This window comes from Blennius ocellaris (genome assembly GCF_963422515.1).
Source record: "Blennius ocellaris genome assembly, chromosome: 12".
NCBI classification, from domain to species: Eukaryota; Metazoa; Chordata; class Actinopteri; order Blenniiformes; family Blenniidae; genus Blennius; species Blennius ocellaris.
In genome coordinates, this window is record NC_137661.1 from 8019440 (window position 1) to 8041192 (window position 21753).

The window sequence follows — 21753 nt, forward strand, 5'->3', positions numbered from 1 at the left end:
ACACCTGACCTGTGACTGAAAATGTTGTTCCATAATTTTGCGGGGGGGGGGGGGGGGGGGGGGGGGTTTGCAAGCCGGCGAGTAACTAAAGGTTTTTAGCATTAAATAAACATGTATTTATGGGGAAAAAATGACCTGAGAAGCTACGATTTTTGTTTCCCACAAAGATATAGAAATGTGAAACCAAGACCCTATCAAACTTCAACTGCAAAAAAAGGGAGATCACATAAAACCTATTTTGTCATATTGGCAGAAATATTTATTTGGACCTCTAGCAATGTGTGTTTTCAAAGCAACAACATTTTTAGTGGTTTTTGTCTGTGTATATTTATTTGATAAGGATTGAGCTGTTGGGTTACATTTATCAACACAAGATGATGTTTTTAAAGTACAAATGTTGCACTACAATTCTGTTTTGATAAATTTGATGTTCTTTTTGTAGGATTACTGCACATGTCCATTTGGATAATAAATTATCAATGGGGATTTGAGTGGGAGCGTTCTCTAGCACTAGTATTATCCAAATGAACACTCCCCCCCCCCCCATTTAAAATATTATTGATTGCATTATTAGTTGTTTCAAATAAAGGCTTTGTTTGTGTCCTTTTAGTTTGTCCTATCATTTAATCTGAGGGGAAGTGTTGTTTTTTTTCCCCCAAAGTTATTTTTATTATTGGGTATTTTTGTCACACTGTTAAGATTTTCTTTTTGTTTCGTTATCTTTATTCAAATAAGTGAACTGGGACAGCGCTGTCCTCGAGGCTTGAACTGTGTTCGCGTAATAAGGAAGAACGGGTTCGAACCTCACGACTCCCATATTTCTTCAACGGTGGTTATTTTCCTGGGAAACCCTGGAAGGGAGCAGTCCGGGCAATCCTTCAGTTCAGTTACTTGAGATGAGCGCAACATTTCATTTTTACATCTGTCACAGAATTACTATACAGACCTCATATCAACATATAGTAACAATTGCACAACCGTGAGCATAAAATGTGTTTTAAGCAGCTTTAAAATGACGCGTGAAAGTGTTAATATTTTGAGACGGTTTGACTGCCCCGATATAACCTCAGCTGACGACCATGCTGTCACACCGACACTCGACATAATAAACCGGTGTCGACCTCTTATGGCAGCTACATAAATACTTCATGTGTCTCTATTAAAACATCGATGTGTACTGCTCTTTTTGTGATAAACAAGCACTACAGCTGCATCGTGCAGAGGATAAATGTCTTGTATGTAATCGCTCCAGTTACCGAATGACACTGATAATGTACTCCACTGTCCGTCCGTCTGCGGCTGGAAGCAGCTTGTGTTATTATGACTGCATAGTTGCACTTCTTGAATCTGTACGAGGTTTCTGATCGTATTTAATGTGAATTGAAAAGGAAAAACACACGGTCAGGTTTGGAATATCACTGTACAGAGGTGAGGAGCCTCCGTTTTCAAAATCGCCTCCCGCCTGCCTTAGTGCGTCTTCGTCATGTTCTACCTGTACCTGTAAAAATACATCATATTGCAGTAATGCAGCACAAGAGGAAACCACTGTCGTCAAAGGGGAATGTATGCATTTGTGTAGCTTTGTGTGCATCCATTATTAAAGGTGTGTCATCTTTTAAAAATACTTCTGGTGCTTCTTGTGTGTTTTATTTTGGAGCAAGAGGCTTCGTTTGAGCAAATACATGAGCAGAGCTGTAGGTTTTCCACACATCAGTCCATAATATTCAGTTTTTACTAATGCCGTGTATATTCATTTATGGAATTTGTTATTCTTTTAGGGCCTCTGTCGAAGACTATAAAATAAGAACGTATAGCATCCAGGTGAAATAAGGTTTGTTCGTCCAGTATGATGCCAAATGTACTGAAGGTCATCAACTATACTCTTCATCACTTCTCAAATTCAAATCCCAAAAACCTGAGCATCATTGGAAACTACTGAAGGAGACTCTTCAATCGCTATCAGTCTCAACAACTGACGTACTTGCTGCGCATTATGCAAAAAAATGTATTGCAGTTTGTTGCAACACGGTAAATTGAGTTTTGTACAGTATTATAAGTGCCTTAACATTCTGCAGCCTTTAGATGTAAAGAGTTTATCATGGGCAAAGTCTGACATTGGTGGTGCTCACATTCACTAAGTTCACATAGAAAATGCAATCAACAACATGCCTGAAAATGTCTTAAATAACATGCCAATGGGGGCAGGTTGTCTCTCCCAGTGGATGAACTGACTGAGCACGTTGCATAACAATCGCCTCTATTGGTGTGTGAATGTGTGTGTGAATGGAGAAATGTGACTCACGTTCTAGAGCACTTTGGGAGTTGTTAAATCAGTGCAAATACCATTATATAAGTGAACTTATTGAACGCATCCCACCTCTATCATGCATGTCGGCCAGTTTGACTTGTTTTTTCCTTCTTTTGTTCACATAATTATTATTATGACGATATTATGATGGTGTAGATGTCAAACTGTTGCCTGCAGGTCAAAATTGGCCTGCAGTGTAATTATATTTGGAAGCAATACCAAATGACTACAAGAGCTGGCCCGCAGGTATTACACAGTGCATGCACCATTAATACTTCAAATCCCAAATGTACGTTCATTGATGGATATTATATCATTAGGTTTGTTATTAGTATATATTTTAATGTATTATTAGCTTGGAGAAAAAGTCTACTGCTGACATTTAAATCAGCAGGCTGCAAATGAAAAAAGGAGGGATACAATCTAGATTTGACTTATAGTTTTATTTTTTATAAGAAATTAATGTCATTGATGTGGGGTTTTTGTTATTTGAAATTAAATTGTGCAAAATGTAATATTAGGCTTTGCTCGTTCCACGTTCAATGTTTAAGCAAAAAAAAAGGTTCGTTGATATTTTCAATGTTGCCCCGTGACTTCGTCCAAGTTTAACATGTTTCGGTCCTCTGTGTATTTGAGATCGGCGGCACGCAGCCTCCCTGGCGGCGGTGGTAGATGTGGTCCAGAGGTGAAACTCAAACCCGCCTCGCCTTGAACTCCAGCAGCAGCAGCAGCAGCTGTGGCGAGGAGGCGACAACATCAACAGACACGCGCCGAGCCGACCGTTGCGTGATGACGCCAGCGCGAGGCCCCGGCGTGTCGCGTAGCGTAACATTCCATTGAGAAGAAGAGGGAAAGATGGCGTCCTCTAACAATCCTCGCAAATTTAGCGAGAAAATCGCTTTGCATAATCAGAAGCAGGCGGAGGAGACCGCGGCGTTCGAAGAGGTGATGAAGGACCTGAACATCACCAGAGCGGCGCGGGTAAGAGCCCCCCTTCCTCCCCCCCTTCTCTCTCTCTCCCCCTCCTCCCGCCTCCCGGGGCTGTTTACGTTTGTGTTGCATTGCTGTTTTGGCAGCTGCCGTCCACTGCGGAGATAAATCTGGACGTCGGGATGTCAAGTCGCCCAAAAGTTCACGTTACCGTCCCGAGCCCGCAGCGGCGCGCGGCGGGGAGTCCCGCCGCGCGCCGCTCCGGACGCGGCGGGACTCCGGCAGAAGCAGCCGCGGGGCTGCGCAGCCTCGAGCGGCTCGGAGGGGCTCGCACGAGCCGTGATTAATGTGCACCTGTTCCAGTTGCTCGAGCTGGTTCTCTTGTCTGCTGATGGTTAAACAAACCGTCTGCAGTAAACCAAAAAAAACAACAACAACGAGCAAAACAACAACAGCCCACCGTGTTTTCACGTTATCAAAGTAAACTGGAGGAAATGTGACCGTAGCGGCTGGAGCAGCTGTGGTCAGCCTGCCAGATGTTAAACAGCTGGGATTTAATTGATTATTTTTACCTTCAAGACGAAGCAGTACGGGCACAAACTGTTGTTATCGCGATAATTGTTCTTTCCGAATTATTGTAGCACATTTTTATATTTATTTATTTTGTTTTATTATATATTTTTTGCCGTCACAACGATATGTGTTTCTAATTTGAGGTTACTCGAAGATAAACGCCCAGATGCCATTATGAGATTTGAAGCTATTTTTCTAGGAACACATAAACGCTCCCGTGACACAAGTTTATTTCAGGTGTGACACACAAAAAAAACCATGCAACTGCGCAATCATGTTTTTTATTAAGGCAAAAAGGTGGTCACGACAATTTCGTTCTGTTTACATTTATCCTCTCTTCATCGCTTTAATTGCCAGAAATAACTTTATTTTCCAAAGCGCGTATATTTCTTTTACATGTATAGAACCTGTGCAGCGTTTGTGTTTAAAATTGTATACAATTAAGCAGTAAATGATTCATATAGAACTACAACTTACAACCAACTTTGTGTTTTTAAGAGCTTATTTGGCAAGTCACTTCTGGAAAGGCTGGTTTTCAGTTTGTATTATTTTCTTTAGATATTTCAGTTTACATGTAATTTGCTTCTTTCTTTTTAGGCGATATATTGGTATTGATATATTATTCAGAAAACAAATACAAAAAGTAATCCGTTTTTCCCGACTAAACATTTCGAATTTGAAAAAAAATTGCAGTCCCCTAAACAGAATAAAAAACAAATGTTGAGATTTTTTGGGGTTGATTTCACTACTAACAAGTAGTTGTTGTTGTTTTTTTTTTGGGGGGGGGGGGATTTAAAAACATAAATACTACTTTGTAAAATGTGCACATTTGCAGATGTCACCTTGTTGTCTGAGTGAACCCTGAATAGTTTTTGGGACTGCAGTCACCGGTGGCACAAAAGCAATCTAAAGACACAACTTCAGGCCAAGCCTGATATTTTCCACTGCTTGCTGACATTTTAACAACTAGTCAATAATCAATGGATTCATTCAGGGTAAAGGGCCTTGAAGAATCCAAATAAAAATGCCCATGACACTGTTTCCCGACTGTAGTTATCCTTGTTTTGTCTTTGGCAACCAAGTCTGCACCAAATAAAATGTTTATACCAAAAATAAAATAGTTGCCTATTTTCCTGAAGATGACCTAATCAATGAATCAACTAATAGTTTGGACTCTGTCGACCACAATGTCAAGGACTGTGTTGTTGTCAGGAAACGTCTGAGCTAATTGTTGGTCCGTTTTCTGGAAATGGTGCAAACGTACTGTGCCGCATCAGTGTAACTCCAAACTGTGCTTATATTTAATGCAAGGCAAACGAATAATCACATTAATTGCTCAGTTTTATGGTCTCTGCCTGACTTCTTTGTGTTACCACCCACACATCAACCCATTGCACGAGTTCTGATCACCATTTATCAACGTCCAGTTCATCTTTGGTGTCAGAGGTCGTCCACCGCCATGTTCTTCCACACCACATACATGACTTTTGTGTCTGATCTTTGTTTTGAGACATGTGGTTTATGTAATGGCCAGGTTTGTTACATGGAAAGTCTGACTGTAATGACACCAGCTGTCCGTCAGGTGTCAATTCACACCAGCTGATGTGATGTGAACCATCGTCTGCCTCCTGATTATTCATGAAACATCTGCCTGTGTCACCCCCTGTTTCATCTGTCAATTAATACATTCATTAATCTCTCTGTAGAACCACATGCATCATTCATCCTCAGCACCTCTTTTTCTTTTTCTTCTTTTTTTTTTTTTTTTTTGGGTTGTGAATCGGATCAATCATTCACTCATGCTTTCATGCAATTTTACTTTGCACAGTTGCAGTTACAGAAGACCCAGTATTTGCAACTAGGGCAGAATCGTGGACAGTACTATGGAGGCTCACTGCCCAATGTCAATCAGATTGGAAATGGCAACATTGACCTGCCTTTTCAGGTGAGCCCTTAGCCTCTCTTGGCTGGTAAATCAATGGTTTGTTCTAGTCCAGTATACTTTTTCTCAGTTGTCGGTGCTTATAAAGGTGGCGGCTACTGCGGTGTTTGGTGAAAGATTGGTTCAAAAGAGTTAATTCCTTTAAAAAAAAAAAAAAAAAAAAAAAAGCTATTTGAGAAAGTCTGCAGGCGTTCTGTTGGCTGTAAAGGCAGTAACAACATAATCCGCCAGGTTTCATCACGCTTCCACAGTGAAAGGAGAAGTTGTGTACTAAAAGCTATAATAGTTTGTTTGTTTGTTTTTTACCCTGCAGTGAAATTTGGTTTCTAAATTTTAAAGTACACCATTGCTTGTCATGGCTTTCCATCTTTAAATACATTTGCCAACTCAAGCATCAGTATGGGGGGGCCCATGGCTTGACTCATTCTCTTTTTTAAAAATGAACACATTGTGCACCGCTAGTGTTGAGCTGTAGGCAGGCTGTGCATTCTTCTGGCCTCATTCACTTGGTGTGTTCACCCCTAGAACTCGGTGCTGGATACCAGCCGGACAACCAGGCACCACGGGTTGGTGGAGCGCGTTTACCGCGACCGGAACCGCATCACTTCTCCCCATCGCCGGCCGCTTTCAGTCGACAAACACGGACGTCAAATATCCTTTCAGACGGCCTTGATTTTGCCTCGGCTCTGGTCTGAGTTCAAGTCAGAAGTCTTGGTCTGAATCTGCTTCCGGAGCTGCTTTGCTTACAGTAAAAACTGGACTTCCTGTGTTTCACCCTGGTTTATGTGACAACGTTGGTAATAGCGAACTAAAAGACAGCCACAAGCAGTAAAGTTCTCAGTTTCCATAATTTTTTCAAACATTTTGTGAACAGCAACAATTGTTTGTTGTCGCATTGTGTTGGCGCTTACGGGCCACCATACTTTATGGTTTACTTCATGATCCTCTTTCGAGAACCTATGTGTGAATTCTCCCAAATGTGTTTTTGCGAATCACAAGACGCCTCTGGGCAAATAGTTTTAGAGAACTTCATCGCTAAAAAGTGTGCTCTCACCACACGTTTGCCTCAAAACTGTGGTGTCAATCATTTTTGTTTGTATCGCGCTCAAATGTCCACGTTATCTAAAGATGCTTTTTACAGAGAAGAACCCAAGGAAGAGCACAAGGCGGCATGTCGCATAGTTCTTAAAAAGCAATTCCGTGATGGTGACTTTATGAAAACGTGCATGTTGAAAACTCCAGAAATCTTGCAAATTAACAGTGAATCACTGCGATGGAAAGGACTTCAATTGCATTTTTCTAATTGCATTTAAAATAGTTTTTTATAAGGTTTTTGTTAAACGAAAAAAAACCAACCTCGATTCATTAACTTGAATTGTTATTGCTTTTAAAGTTAAGCTTATTATCATTATTATTATTATTATTAGTTTGATAACTGCCGTTTACAACCAGATATATAATGTTAGAATTACTAAACAGGCTGTAATGATGATTTTATGGGTCTTTTATGGAGAGTTACCCCCCCCCCCCCCCCCCCATTTAGCTGCATGGGATAGGATCAAAATTGTCAATCCTACACTTGTGTGCGGTTGGACGTATCGGGTGCCGTTTTAAAACGAAGCTTATCTCAAATCTTGACTTTATCCTTTGTGCTTCATTCGCCTTGACTAAATTCACATTGACAGCTGTCCTTACAGCTCAGTTTACCTCTCCCCGCCACCAGACACTAGCTGGAGAAGGTAAGCCACACCCCTTTCTCTACCTGCCAAAATGATAACGAGGCCATACTACCACACAGCCCACTTCAAAAAAAAAAACTAAAAAAACTGCTGCTACTAAATTTAAAATCTTCAAACAAAGGCCACATAATGGCCAGCGGTGGCAAAATGAAGGTCAGTAATGTAACCTGGTGCTTGTGGGATGTGAAGCTCTTCCAGTGGCTCTCCAGCAGTGTGTGGCACTGACTTTGATGACGTGTCGTCTTTCTAACACGTCCAGGACAAACTCGGACTCTGCCTTGCACCAGAGCGCCATGAATCCCAAGCCCCAGGAGGTGTTTGCAGGGGGATCACAGGAGCTGCAGCCCAAACGAGGTAAAAAGGAGATCCAATTACAGACACGCCGAGCGGTTCTTATTTATTAATGTGCAATGTACTGGTGCAGGCGGCAAACCTGGAATAACACGAGGGTGGATGTCACACAGAAGCAGAGCTCCACTGTCGGTGAAACATTTATGTGGTAAACGGATACGGATCTCTAGGAAAGCAAGAGTTTCAGCGTGGTGGTGAAGACCAGCGGGCCGTGCAGAAGTCGCGTCTTCAACTGAAGCCGATCCGGGAAGATCCACGAAGGCGAATCGATAATTGTCCATTGATCATGTCTTATGTGTGAGGCTCTGATCGAATGGGATTCCGAGATTAGCCGGCTCCTATACTCAGGCTGTCTGGTGGTCACCTTGCTATTTTTAGACTGAGGAATCTGGTGCACAGCGCTATATTCTGCATGACTGGCTCCGATATTGATGACTCATTTCTTTCACTGATTTGAATTGTTGTGTATTTTGCCGTAGCAAGCAACTGAGTCTTGCCGTTTCACTAATTAGTACTGCTGCTAACAGTGCCTGGGACGGAGAGCTCGGAGTCGAATGCAGACCAGGAGGCACAGGAACAGTTGTGGGATGACAAGAAGGTACCGGCGGGACAGGGGAGGGCTGCAAAGTGTACACCTTCAGTGTGAGGTGCTCCGCTCATGCCTGTGTTGTCTCCTCAGGATGATTCTCCCAAGTCCAACACGTGTGACGTCCCGGGAATCAAGTGAGTGGCAAGTTTTGATTCATGTTCTGTCTGTCTTTCTTTCTTAGTTTATTTGGAGAGGGCAGTGCTACATGAACGGACACTCGGTACAGTCACTTTGTGGAAATGCAGCAGATTTAGCTGCGTTCACAACAAAGATCAGATATATGACTTTTTCTTATGACTCTTGGATGCAGTTTTATTATTGTTATCTTTAATTTGAAGATATTAGGAGAAAATTAGCATTAAAAAAAAAGGATCCTATCAAAGAAAGGACCTATGCCAGTATTTGCAGTAAGACTGTCTTGAATCGAGAGCCATTCTTTGAGGCAACTTACTATTTTTAACTCTTTCTAAGGCTTATTATCTAAAAGGAAATCACGATTATGTGCTGTGGTATTAATTTGTCTTGAGTACATATCCAGTGCCACAAGGAAGACAAATGACACGACAAATGTGTTTCTCCCAGTATATTCCCATCGCCGGACCAGGAGTTGAACCCCTCCGTGCTCCCAGCTGCGCACAACACCGGGGGGTCGCTACCCGACTTAACCAACATCCAGTTCCCTCCCCCGCTGTCGACTCCGCTGGACCCCGAGGACCCTGTGGCCTTCCCCTCCCTCAGCTCGGCGAACAGCACGGGCAGCCTGACCACCAACCTCACCCACCTGGGCATCAGTGCTGCCAGTCACGGTAACCTGCGGCTTCTCCATCACTGATCACTAACTACCAAGCAGTCGCACAGTCCCCTGTGTCCAGAAGTCATAGTAAAAAAGTCCTCATATCACTGAATGAATCGTCTCGCGTAAGACGGAATTGAAATTTATGTTTCAGACCCTTGAGACGTTTAATTATGGCTGGATGTTCGTCAGCTGCAGGTAGCTTGTGTTTTCATATGCATTTGACATCGTACAGCTCAGAAGGAACAGTTAAAACAAGACGGTGTGTCAGTGACACAGTAACAGTTCAGTGTTACAGCCTGGACTTCTGTCATTTTTTTAACTGTGACAATTAACATGAAGCAAAAAAGAAAACAACGTTTGTGGTATTATCAAATATGTTGAATAAAACTTTACTGCTTGTTTGATTTTACTTTATAATTATGGCGACTCTGAGTCAGTTGAGCGAGTCGTCTTCTAGTTCAGTGGTCGGTTCAATCCTCCATTGGAGTGTCTGTGAGCAAGACGCCACACCCCAAATTGCTCCCAATGCAGGTGGAGCACTGGACCTCACCCATCACGTGTGAATGTGACCAACAGTGAAGTGGTCTGAGACAATTAAAGCTTTAACAATATACAATTACCGTTCACTTGTAATCATTGCCTCTAGTTGTATGCCGGTTTGAGTTAGTGGTGGTTTTTCTATCCGAGCATCACTGAGGCCCAGTTTACACGACAACGAATACGAGTGTATCTGCAAAACTTTCTTCAGGTGTGGGGGGGTCAGTTTACACTGCACCAGCGTGGAGAAACACTATATCCACAAAGTTTTTAACCCAGTTCCCAACGTGGAAAGGCTACAGAGCCTGTTACTGCACATGCGCATCTCTCCCCCTCCCTCTGCTCGTCCACTTGTAAACAAACATGGCCGAACCGTAGCGTTATTACTTACGGTCTGGATACTAGTTTTATCGTCCATATCAGTAGTTTTATAGTTGAGGATCTCCTCTGATAGAATCCGATGCATCATCAGTCCATATGGATCTTGAGTTCTCTTCATTTTCTTCAGGTTTATATCATGTTGTTCTCTGCACATGTCTGTGTGGTTTCATTACAAAAATCAAGCAACAGCGCCCTCCCATGGCCCGGCATACCTACTACATCGTTGTCCCTGTGCCCACTGCTGCAGCGTAAACACCTTTGTTTTTTAAACATATTAGGTGTAGTCACGTGAAACGTCAGTTACAGTGTCAACCTACTGATTCTGTTAAAAAAAAACAACAACAACATAATTTCATTGTTTTCCTGTTGGTCAAAAAGATTGTCCCGTTCATTACTCGACATGGTGTTGTGCTCAGAGCCGTGATCGCTCCTCGCCATCGCTTATATTTCGTTCTGCCCCTCAGGGATCCCCACCTCCTCTCAGCCGACCATGACGGTAACGGCACAGCGCCGTCAGCCTCCCGTGGTGCCGCTCATCCTCACCTCTGACCTCCATCTTCAGCAGTCGCCGCAGCAGCTGTCACCCACCCTCTCCTCGCCTGTTAACATCACACAGGTAAATGAGCCGGAACATTTCGCGGATCGCTTTGTCTTTTATGCGAAATTTGCCAGTGGCGACGAACTGCACTGGACCTGGTTCACTTTTGAGGGATCAAGTATGCAATATGCTACTCATTTTTTATAACCAGTGTATATTTGAGGCCTGGAGGCTGGAGAAGTGGACTTTGGATGGAAAGTTTGCAGGTCATTTATATTTCATAGAGCAGCTGGCTAATGTCACTATTGAAATCTGTTATTGAATTTGTTGAGTTGAATTTGCAATACAAAGTAAAAGTAAACTCCCTCTTGTTTAAGCACCTTTATAAGCTGACCAAATACACGTTTTAATTTAAAAACCAAAATAGAAATCCAAATATCTCTGGCTGAATCCTCGTTTATCTAACAACTTGTTGAAATAGTCGTTCATTTGTTAATGCGTGTTATGAAAAGATTCTCTCACTGCGTGTTTTTTGTTTCTATGATGCAGTTTTCATAAGGTTACTTCACTGCTCTGGACATGTATAACCGCAATACCAGCTTGACTGCAATTGTAGGTTTGCACCACACTTTATATTTTTTTGTGGACTTGTGTTCACCTAAATGAAACCACAAACACAAGTTGGCAGCTTCAATAGTTCTTAATAGTTTCAAGGCAGATAAACTGACAACTGACTGAAGCAGCGTGCAGTTTTAGGACGTGATGTGTTCTCTTCCGTAATTCACTGAATTATGGTTTTACGGGGCGATAACGTTGTTCCTCGAAATGAATGTTCAGTAAGATCAGAGCAGTGGGCTGTCCTTAGTAAAGACTGAGACAGTGAACCACAAACAATGAACTCCTTCCATACACACCTTGCCTCGTGTCAAACAGGACAGTTGTGGCTAAAATCCAATCTTTTCTGAACGTTCACCATTAAAGAGGTTGTTTTCTACAGCTGCTGGAGGGTTTAAGCCTGTTAACCAGTGCAAAGAGCAGTTCTACTTCTGTTGTAATGTTCTCCAGAAACGAAGGTCAAAACTTCAGAACCAACCTTAATTTCACCTGAAAGTCTTGCATCGATATTGTTTTCATTACACTGCCCTTGTTCATATTTACCGAATGTTTTGGAGTAACAAAGCTTCAGGCCGCTCTGATCATTTGCTTGAAACGCCAGCGTATTGCAAACTTGTTCATATGCTGATTGCAGCTGCTTCCAATACATCAGCAGTGAGCCAGAGGCTCGTGTCAAATTACCCGTCCTCAATGCTGCCAGGCTGCAGAGTTGTTAAAGAGACTGGCGTTCCTGGAAGGCAGCCCATCAGAATGAAGTCTGCGAGAGGAGCTTTAAAGAGACAGTAGCTGAAATGGCTTCTTTTAACCAGCAAGGGGTGGCAGATGGCTGGGCTACAGCAATGAGGAGTTTTCAGCTTAGAGTCTCATTCTCTTAGTTTAGTGCGTTTCCACTATCTGAAAGTCTGGGAATTCGTACAATTGGTCACCCTCTCACACCGCTGCCTGCATACGGCTGGATATCTCGTCCCAACAAGTCCCTATTTTACACAAATATGAGTAAAAACAAGTGGTTCACGGTGTATTTTTTTTTTTAAATGAAGCAAACAAACAGCATCAAATCTCAGCGTGGACTCCAACCCCGTCAGTTAATGCCGCACGTACCTCGCTGGATGAAACTGCCTCGCGTGCTCCTTTGTTGCAGGCGCTGCCAACAGAGCCGCTGACCCTGGAGCAGCAGCTCTCCCAGTACCCCCTGTTCAACCAGCTGACGGCTCAGGTCCAGGCTCAGCTGCTCAGCGACCTCCAGAAGCAGCAGGCCCTGCCGCAGGGCATCCAGCTCATCACCTTGCCGACCCTCGCCTCCAGCGGCAGCCCCGGCGCCGCAGTCAGCAGCCCCTCCCCAGACAGCCAGACCACCGCCAGCATCAGCATCGGCTCGGTAAGAAACCAGACGGTTTTAGTGAGGAAGGGGAAGACGAGGCGGGAAAGTTTGACGAAATGGACCGGGAGCGTTTTGTGTTTTTGTTTTTTCCCCCTGATCTTCCGTTCATTAGACCACTTTGTTGTCCTGAGAGTTTTTCAGCTTCCCAGAATGCATCCCTGCTCTGTGCTACTTACTATTGTAGGGCGAAAATCATCTTATCAGCAGAAACATATCTATACTGATGGCTTAATGATTTTCAGAGATATAATTTGCCCACCATTTTGAATTGAATAAATCAACAAATTCTACTTTCCTTTTGCATTTTGTTTTTAGGTGATAAGTGGTCTGTATCATAGAAAGAGCGATGGAGAAGTTATTGTCACTATGAGTTGGCCACATTAGGGACCGAGCACTTTTGCCACAAATATAGATGTGACATTTACTTTGACAAAAAAGACCAAATATCAAGTCTAGAAATTCATTTGATCAACCGCCCACAAGAGTGCAAATGATATTTATTTGCGATTTGAATTAGAGTTTATTAAAAAAGGTTCAGATGTTGATCAAATGCATTGATTTCATCTCCACCAGTAAAACCAGCAGTGTGTGGCCAGTCGCTCCTTCCTAATCTGAATATCAGTCTTTACGCAAATGTGGACACGACGCCGGTGTCCCTCACCGGTGTCATGTCCCGCCCTGCACACTCTTTACGTTATCGCAGGTCGGCGGCCGCCTCACGCCCCGTCCTTTCAGTCGTGTGTGTGTGTGTGTGTGTGTGTGTGTGCGTGTGTGTGTGTGTGTGTGTGTGTGTGTGTGTGTGTGTGTGTGTGTGTGTGTGTGTGTGTGTGTGTGTGTGTGTGTGTGTGTGTGTGTGTGTGTGTGTGTGTGTGTGTGTGTGTGTGTGTGTGTGTGTGACGGGCATGAAGCCTCGTGCGAGCTAACCCTCTTCCCTCCAACAGTATCGCAATCAGACTGGCTCACCAGCCACTCAGTCTCCAACCTCCCCAGTCTCCAATCAAGGCTTCTCCCCCGGCGGCTCGCCTCAAGTAAGGGCCCACCCACTGGCTGGCTGCTGTTCGGGGAAGGGCTTTGCTCCTGGGGGGTGCGGGGGGGGGGGGGGGGGGGGGGAGCTAATCGTGGACAGTGTCTGCAGTTAACCACTCATCCCTTCATCGTCACCGTCACCGTTCACTGTGTGCATGACAACATTGGGAGAGTTTTGTGCTGGAGGCCCCTGAACATTTGTCGCTTGGGAAATGTTTTAGTCTCCTTGGATGTTCCGGACGTCGTGTGTGAACAAGGCTCGGATGTTTTACTGCCGCGGGTTTCAGTGTGTGTGTGTGTGTGTTTTGGGGACATGACAATACTTATTAATATGATATAATATAAAATAGGATTATATAATGGTATAATATATTAACATGAAATCTATTAATCTAAAAAAAAAAAATGGCTACAATGCTTTTTTTTTAAAGAAAAACAGATGAGTCGTATTTTGGATCCCTGAGAGATCTCACCTTTCTTCTTCTTTTAATCTTGGTCAGTTCCCACAGTCGGTGGGAGCAGAGTGGGGACGGGTGGGTGAGTGTGGCGGGCAATTATGAAATGTTTCGGTTGTTTTTTGGGGGCTTTTTGTAAATAAAAAATGAGAAAAACATTTACTTTATTAGAACTTATTAGAGCTAAACGCACAGTTTTAGGGTTGTCGGGTGGTGGGCGAGATGTTAGAGAGGGGGACTGAGGGTTGGACGTTCGCAGGTTCAAATCCCACTGCCCAGCAGCCGACAGGTCACCGCTGTGGGTCCCTGAGGAAGACCTTTGACCCCCGACAGCCCACTGCTCCTAATATGTATATTTAAGGTCAACTTCAAATCAGATGGGTTGAATGCAAGGAAGGAATTTCCCAGACGGGATTCATATCGTATGCTTTCTTTCTCTCTTTTTATTTTTTTTCTGTAAGTTGTAAACAAGTCAAACTATCAACTTCCGGCACTTTTTTCCGAGAATACTTAGAATATGTTGAAAGAAGATTGAATACAATATGTTCCTCACAGAACCTTTCAAATCGCACCGTGTTACATGAACTCGTCAAACTACTCAAATGGAACATTTAGAAAATTCCCTTGCGGTCGCCTGTGTCAGAGCACCGGTGTAATTGTGAGTGCAAAACATCTTTAGAACACTAAAATGTGCCCCCGGTTTTCATCCTGCGGCAGAGTGTCTGTGGTCATCACAGCTTTTCCCTCGTCTTCAGGAAAACATTTGGCAGCATGTTTTATTACTGCACCTCAGGTGCTCGGTGGACTTTTTTCTTTTAAGGTACAGGACTACGTCATGGCAAAAAGCCATATAAAGTCAAAAAACATTTTATTGCAACAGGAAAAACAGCAAGAAAACATTTAAACTCCTATTTCGATAATCAGATTTCACACTGGAGCTCTTCGGAGCGACACGCCACTCAAAGTGACGAGCGACACTCCACTGATTCTCTGGGGTGAAAGGTTTGAGCGGCGACTGGCGAGAGTTGTATTAATGGTTTCACTGGGACTCCACCACTAAAATAAACCATCCACACAGTGTTGACTTTGTGTTCAGTGGTGCTTTTCTCATTGCAACTAAATCTACGAAGAGAAATTCCAGCATTTGTCAACCTGGGCGGTGTTCTTCTTCTTCTGTGACCATCCAACAGTCACGCTGACATTTGATCCACCACCGCATGTAGAGTCACACAGGACCTTCTCAGATAATCCCGACGACGAGCAAAAAAAAGTAGAGTTGCTTCATCAAATCGTCGCCACGGTGGTGAGTTGAGTGTTGCGGTGGCTGATAGCAGAAATGCACAGAAACTTTAGAACAAAACCCAAGTTGAAAATACCAAAATTTCCCTTTAATAAGTCAATTTGTGTTTGTTTCATGGTGAACGGGGGCTGCCGCGGGGTCACACGCCACTGCACTGGAGGAAGAAAAAACGCATCACATTCACACGTCCATGCTGTGTCTTTATTTTTTTTGTCACGTTAAAATGATTAAGAAGTTTCAGTCTTAGACTGATCCTTCTGAAAATGTCACATTTTCTGTATTCCTATCATCTTGAAAACCCTCTCGTATCTTAACCGCGACAGCCCTCGCCATGAAAACCATCTGCTTTATTCACCGCTCAGTGCGATAGTTTTGTGACTTGGTGTTTTTGGCTTGTTTTTTTTCTTCTGTTTGTTTGTTTGTTATTCATTGCTGAAGCGGCCTCCCTCTATGCTCAATTTTGGTTGCGTGCCTGTAATTGTCGACACATCTCTGTGACTTGCTCTGGAGTTTGTTTTGTGTTAATCCCCCCCCACTTATGCTTTCTCTCTCCTCCCGCCAGCACATCCCTGTGGTGGGCAGCATATTCGGCGACTCCTTTTACGACCAGCAGTTGGCGTCGAGGCAGACCAACGCTCTCTCTCACCAGGTGGGAGCTCGCCGAAGATTCAACGCGCGGCCACAGCCGATGCTGCCCTTGTAACCCCTCTTTCCGTGTCGCGTCGCGCCTTCCGCTTTTTCAGCTGGAGCAGTTCAACATGATCGAGAGCCCCATCAGCTCCACCAGCCTTTACAGCCAGTGCTCCACCCTGAACTACACCCAGGCGGCCATGATGGGGCTGACGGGGAGCAGCCTGCAGGACTCCCAGCAGCTCGGCTACAGCGGCCACAGCAACATCCCCAACATCATCCTCACAGGTAGCCACACACATACAGTCAGCTACTATGGATTCTAATGTATCTAAATAGATTAAATCAGTGTTTTTCAACCTTTTTGAGCCAAGGCACACTTTTATGTTTGGAAAAATCTGGAGGCACACCACCACCCAAAAATGTTAAAATGTGAAACTCTGTAGCCTATATTAACAATATAAAGTCATTCTCATCAAAGTTTCATCAACAGGAATCAAATAAATACAGGAAAAAAAACTCACTCAGTGTGAAACCTGGACCTGATGGATGAACACAGAACTGATATCCTGGTTAGATTCTTCCTTTTAAAAACTTCTCCATCACTGTTACTGACACAGTACTTTGATACAAGATGGGAGCAGCGCAGGTGGTGGTGATTAACGAGACTGGCGTCTGTTAAGTTTCGATTTCAACGGCAAAGTTCTGTGCTGCCATCTATTGGCGAAGAGTATTTATACATGATTACTCTTCAACACACTGCCCTCACAGCTGACAGCGGCTGTGAGAGCAAATGATTTTTAGAAAAAAATGTGAAATTGGATTATTTCCCACAGCAAACCTGACTATATCTGGCGGAACACCAGTGTGCCGCGGCACAGTGGTTGAAAAACACTAGATTAAATTAACCATAGAAGATGGCTTGTTAAATGGACAATTCATGCAAATACCGCGTAATTGAAGTGAGGTATTGTGTGACCGGGTTCAAAGTTTCCTTGTACTAACCAACCTCGAAAGATGCTGTTCTCCATTTCCGTTGAGCTCCACTCCTCTCCTGGATGGTTAGATTTAAAGTTATGTCTGTGTGCAATTTCAAAACTGCTTCATTCAGCTGCCCAGAAATCTTAAATCACAATGACATATGTGAAATGGAAAATCGTACGGCAATTTAGGTTGGAGGTCTAAATTAGTGTGGATCCGGCTCCGTTCACACTGCAGGTCTTCGTGTTCAATTCCAATCTTTTTTTGCTGGTAGTCAATTTTTATTTATTTTTTGCCTGATCATTAATATTACATTTAAACGCAACCTCTATCAGACTCCCGTGTCAACGTGATCAGACCCGATGTTTTCAGGCCCCACCGCACAGAAGACCCTCTTGACAGAGGTACATATGGACGGTCAGTGCCGGGGTTGCCAGATGTGATTCACGGTTTTCAGGCCAAACAATGTAAAACCCACACACCTCAATACAAACCAGCCCAAATCTCAGCCTGTCTAGAAATCCTGTTCAGACCGTAAAAATATTTTATGTGTAATTAAAAAAAGCACACCATAAACACATTGAAAGCACAAAATATACAAGGTAAAAAAAAAAAAGCAGGAGAATTTTGCTCCCCAATTGGGGGATACAAGCCATACCTGGCAACGCTGCTCAGCCAGTGTGGTCGTTACATACGAGCCGACCAAGCAGTCGCATGTCGGCAAATATCCGAATCGGTACCACATATGAACGAGGCCTGGGTCTGGTGTGAAATTATTTTTGAATTAGCGCTTTCACACGGCCACAAAACAGGTCGGACACGAGCCACTTCAGAATTGCGTCTCATTTCCCTGCAGTGTTAACGAGGCCTTAAGCCCCGTTTCCGCCGCACAAAAAGTGCGGGGACGGAACGGAGCGGTACGGAGCGTAACCGGAAAGCGTAACCGGAGCCATATCTGGTACCCGTTTCCACCGCAGAAAGGAGCTTTAAAAGTGGGTGGGGCTTAAGAGCTCCGCAGATATGTGACGTTACAACAGTCGTCTCAGCTTGGCTACAGATCTGGATCTTATGAATCCTCTGTTGTTGTTTACATCCTCCACTTTGCACTTGTTGTTTAGTTAGCTGTTATTTTTTGCAGCAGCAGAGCTGCAGCCGCAACTTCCGTGTTGGTTCTGAGAGAGCGAACGCTCCGGCGACTTGCCCCGCACCCGAGGGCTCCGGGACACGGGAGCCTTGAGCTTTCTGCTCAAACGCAGGAGCAGCCACCCCGTGCTGATCGTGCTCGCGGTCAGTGCTGCTGCATCGCGGGGAAGGACCGCGGACGCGATGCAGAGAAGCTCGGAGCCTCGGAGCGCACCGGCGCAGCTCTGTGCCGCAGCCAGCCGGGTGCGGGGCAAGTCGCCGGAGCGTTCACTCTCTCAGAACCAACACGGAAGCGGCGACTGCCGTTATGCTGCAAACAGAAAGCTCCAACGCCATGCAAAGTCCCAATCCCCACCACCAACACTAAAGCTGAGCAGCAAAGAAAAGAAAAGGGAAAAAAAAAGCTGACCACGCTGACAGCAGAGGATTCATCCAGCCGATATATTAAAATATTGAGGGTGTGTAGTAAATCCCTGACCAATCAGCAGACGGCTCCTTAAACTCAGACCGGTTCCATGGTCCTGGGTACCTCAACGGAAGGGTTGCGGAAAAGCGACCGCCTTTGGTGCGGTTGTTTCCGCATTCCTGCGGTGGAAACGTGAACCGTAACGGACTAAACCGGTCTATACCCGCACTTTTTGTGCGGTGGAAACGGGGCTCTAGTCACCTCATCCCTGCCGAGCCGGCCCGGTGTTCACCGACCTCACGTCTCTCAGTCACAGGTGAATCCCCGCCAAGCCTCTCCAAAGAGCTGACCAACTCTCTGGCGGGCGTCGGCGACGTTAGCTTCGACGCGGACTCTCAGTTCCCGCTGGACGAGCTGAAGATCGACCCGCTCACCCTGGACGGACTACACATGCTCAACGACCCCGACATGGTGCTGGCCGACCCCGCCACCGAGGACACGTTCAGGATGGACCGGCTGTAAACGAGGGAGGCCGGCTGGAGCTCGGGTACAAAGAGGAAGTCGGGAAAAAAAAAAAGAAGAAAAATAAGGGGGGAAAAAAAAAGAAAAAAGACGCACTAACTTGTGAATGGAGAGAAGAGCAAGGGCAGGATAAAACCCTCTCCCTCGTTGCATGGCCGTCCAGCTGTCCAACCTCGCCCTCCACTCAGTGAAGCCCTTTGAGACGACGCGCCGCCAAGAGACACCAGGGGGGGGAAAAAAGACGTCCAGCGGCGTCCCGGAGGAGTGTCCTCGCTGTCGTTTGGAACGAGAATCGGTCGCTCAGCGCTTTTGCTCGGCTGCTGTGTTTACAGTGTACCATTACATGCCACATATATTCCAAGAGAAATGCACATTTGACCCGATTTTATTTCTTCCATATCCACTTTAATGTTGGTTTTGTTGATATTTGCTTGTAGCAGGACGCTGCCAGGACGTTGGGCTCAACCAAACCCGTTTTAAACGGCTGTGTATTTAAAAAAAAAAAGAGAGAGCGAGAGAGATAACAGGCAGTTTGCCCAAACACCTGCAAAAAAGATGAATCGGTTTTCCCCATCATGCCATAATGGCTTTCTATCTCACACCCAAAGCTTTATTTTTTGACAACCAAATGTTATTTTCATCATGTACTGTATGTTTTTAACGCTTCGTGTATTTATACGTTCTATTTATTTGTTTCAAGATTTTGTACTCCCATTTCATCATTTAAATTTGATGCCAAAATGCTATCTGTTGTCAAGTGTAAACTTGCACTGATGTATTCTGTGTTGTTGATTAACTACGATATTTATATATGTGTTTGTTGGACTTTGGTTAATGAAGGAGTGCAAAACCTCCCCATAGTTGCTCTTCGGTGTTCGATGTGCCATTCTCTGGTGTAGGTCGTGGTCAGTGTTGCCGAATTTGAATATCAGTTTGTTTTTTTTAATTTTTTTTTGTTTGGAGCAAGGCTTCAGAAAATGTCGCGAACTTCAGAAAAACAGGTCGGTTTCATGCTGTTTAAATTGTTTTTTTTTTTGTTTGTTTGTTTGTTTTTTCCGACGAAATCATCAGGTATTTTGTATTTCGCAAAAACGAAACAAAAAAAAACAAAACAAATAATGCGTCCAAATTAATTTTCAGCCAGAGAAAAGCCAACGTGTACACAGATAATTCCGTATATCTTCAGTCAGAGCTTCTTCTCAGTTCGGAGGAAAGGCGTCTGTTTTAAAAAGCAGAGATCGCTAAAAAAAAAAAAAATCTTTTTAAGTCGTCACTGTGAACTCACCTGATTTTGCCTTACAGGAGTATTCTACTGTTCTTAAGTGTCTATTGCGACAACGTATTTTCGTATCGTGACATTTTCTTGTATTTCAGAGGAACATTTTGGTCCGTGATCTTTGTGGTTGCGTTGTGTAAAGTTTGACAAATCAATGTACTGTAATTTTGCAGCAGTACACTTTATAGCCAAATTGTTGATGTTTTTTAAAGTGGTGGCAAAAAAAAAGAAGAAGAAAAAAAACAAAACAAAAAAGGGAAGAAGAGAGGATTGAGAGTGTGTGAGGAGGAGTGCAATTATGGGGAGGCTTTTTGCTCCTTGACAGGGAAGCTCTCACAAAATCGCACCTGACTTTTGTTGTCGACAGAAGGAAGTTCAATATTTCTAAGCGGCTGTTTTGACTAGGATGCAAACATCCGACTTCAGAGCTTATGAATAGAATATTTTTCAGCCTTCGATGTCTATTTCACCTATTTAATACACTGGGAAGAAAGCAGACAGAAAAATAGGAGTTTATTTATCGATAATAGATTTAACGCAGCACCATGATCTGCCCTGTTCCAGTTTTATATATATTTATATATATATATACATAAAAAAATAAAAACACAGTCAGGGATGTTTACACCACTTTCCCAACTTGAATCAACTTTCACAACACTTTTTTTTTTTTTTTTTTTGTCTCCTAAAATCAGTCAAATTTACAGCGACTTTGCATTTGTAGCCAAATGAGTCGTCTTCAGCCTTTTTGTCAGAGTTTCCCTGAGAGTCATGTGGCGGTCTGTAAGGTCATGTTTGGTAACTGTCTTGATTTTGTACAGACGCGCTCATCATTTACTCACCAAAAGCGCTGATGGGAAGTGTGCGCGCACACACACACACACACACACACACACACACACACACACACACTGCTGACTCCCTCAAAAAGGAATCACGTTTGGTTTCCGGTCACAGTTCAATGGTCTCCTGTTAAATTCTCCACCACCGGTTTTATTCACCTTCTACAGATCTGTGATTCCTATGCAAAGAAGGACAAAAAGAAAATGGACCCTTAAAGGAAAAATCCCACTGGAGTGTTTGGTTTGATGTGTTTTCAGAGTGAAGCTGGATATATATATATATATATATATATTCTAACGAAATGGTTTTCATCACGGTGGCTGTCCTGGCTGCCAGGACCGGCTTGTACTCCTTCGTAGTCGTGACGTCCCACAGCGAGTTGATTTAATTCGTCTTTAACAGGTATAAATGCTGTATAAACCTTTTTTAAGGAATTTTCTCTCTTGTCATTGGTATGACAATGAAAGTTCATCACAATGTCCTTAAAGCGC

At 43.8% G+C, this 21753-nt stretch overlaps 1 protein-coding gene across 1 annotated transcript; it reads left to right on the forward strand.

Annotated features, from left to right (window-relative positions):
* The first annotated feature begins 3157 nt into the window (after positions 1-3157).
* crtc1b (CREB regulated transcription coactivator 1b) lies at positions 3158-19788 on the forward strand. Its single transcript, XM_080505697.1, has 14 exons — positions 3158-3289; positions 5640-5756; positions 6279-6454; positions 7439-7492; positions 7752-7846; positions 8356-8441; positions 8523-8566; positions 9015-9238; positions 10611-10762; positions 12441-12677; positions 13622-13708; positions 16024-16110; positions 16205-16379; positions 18932-19788. The coding sequence occupies exons 1-14, from the start codon at positions 3164-3166 to the stop codon at positions 19141-19143; spliced, it is 1872 nt and encodes a 623-aa protein (XP_080361823.1). The 5' UTR covers positions 3158-3163; the 3' UTR covers positions 19144-19788.
* The last annotated feature ends 1965 nt before the right edge of the window (positions 19789-21753 follow it).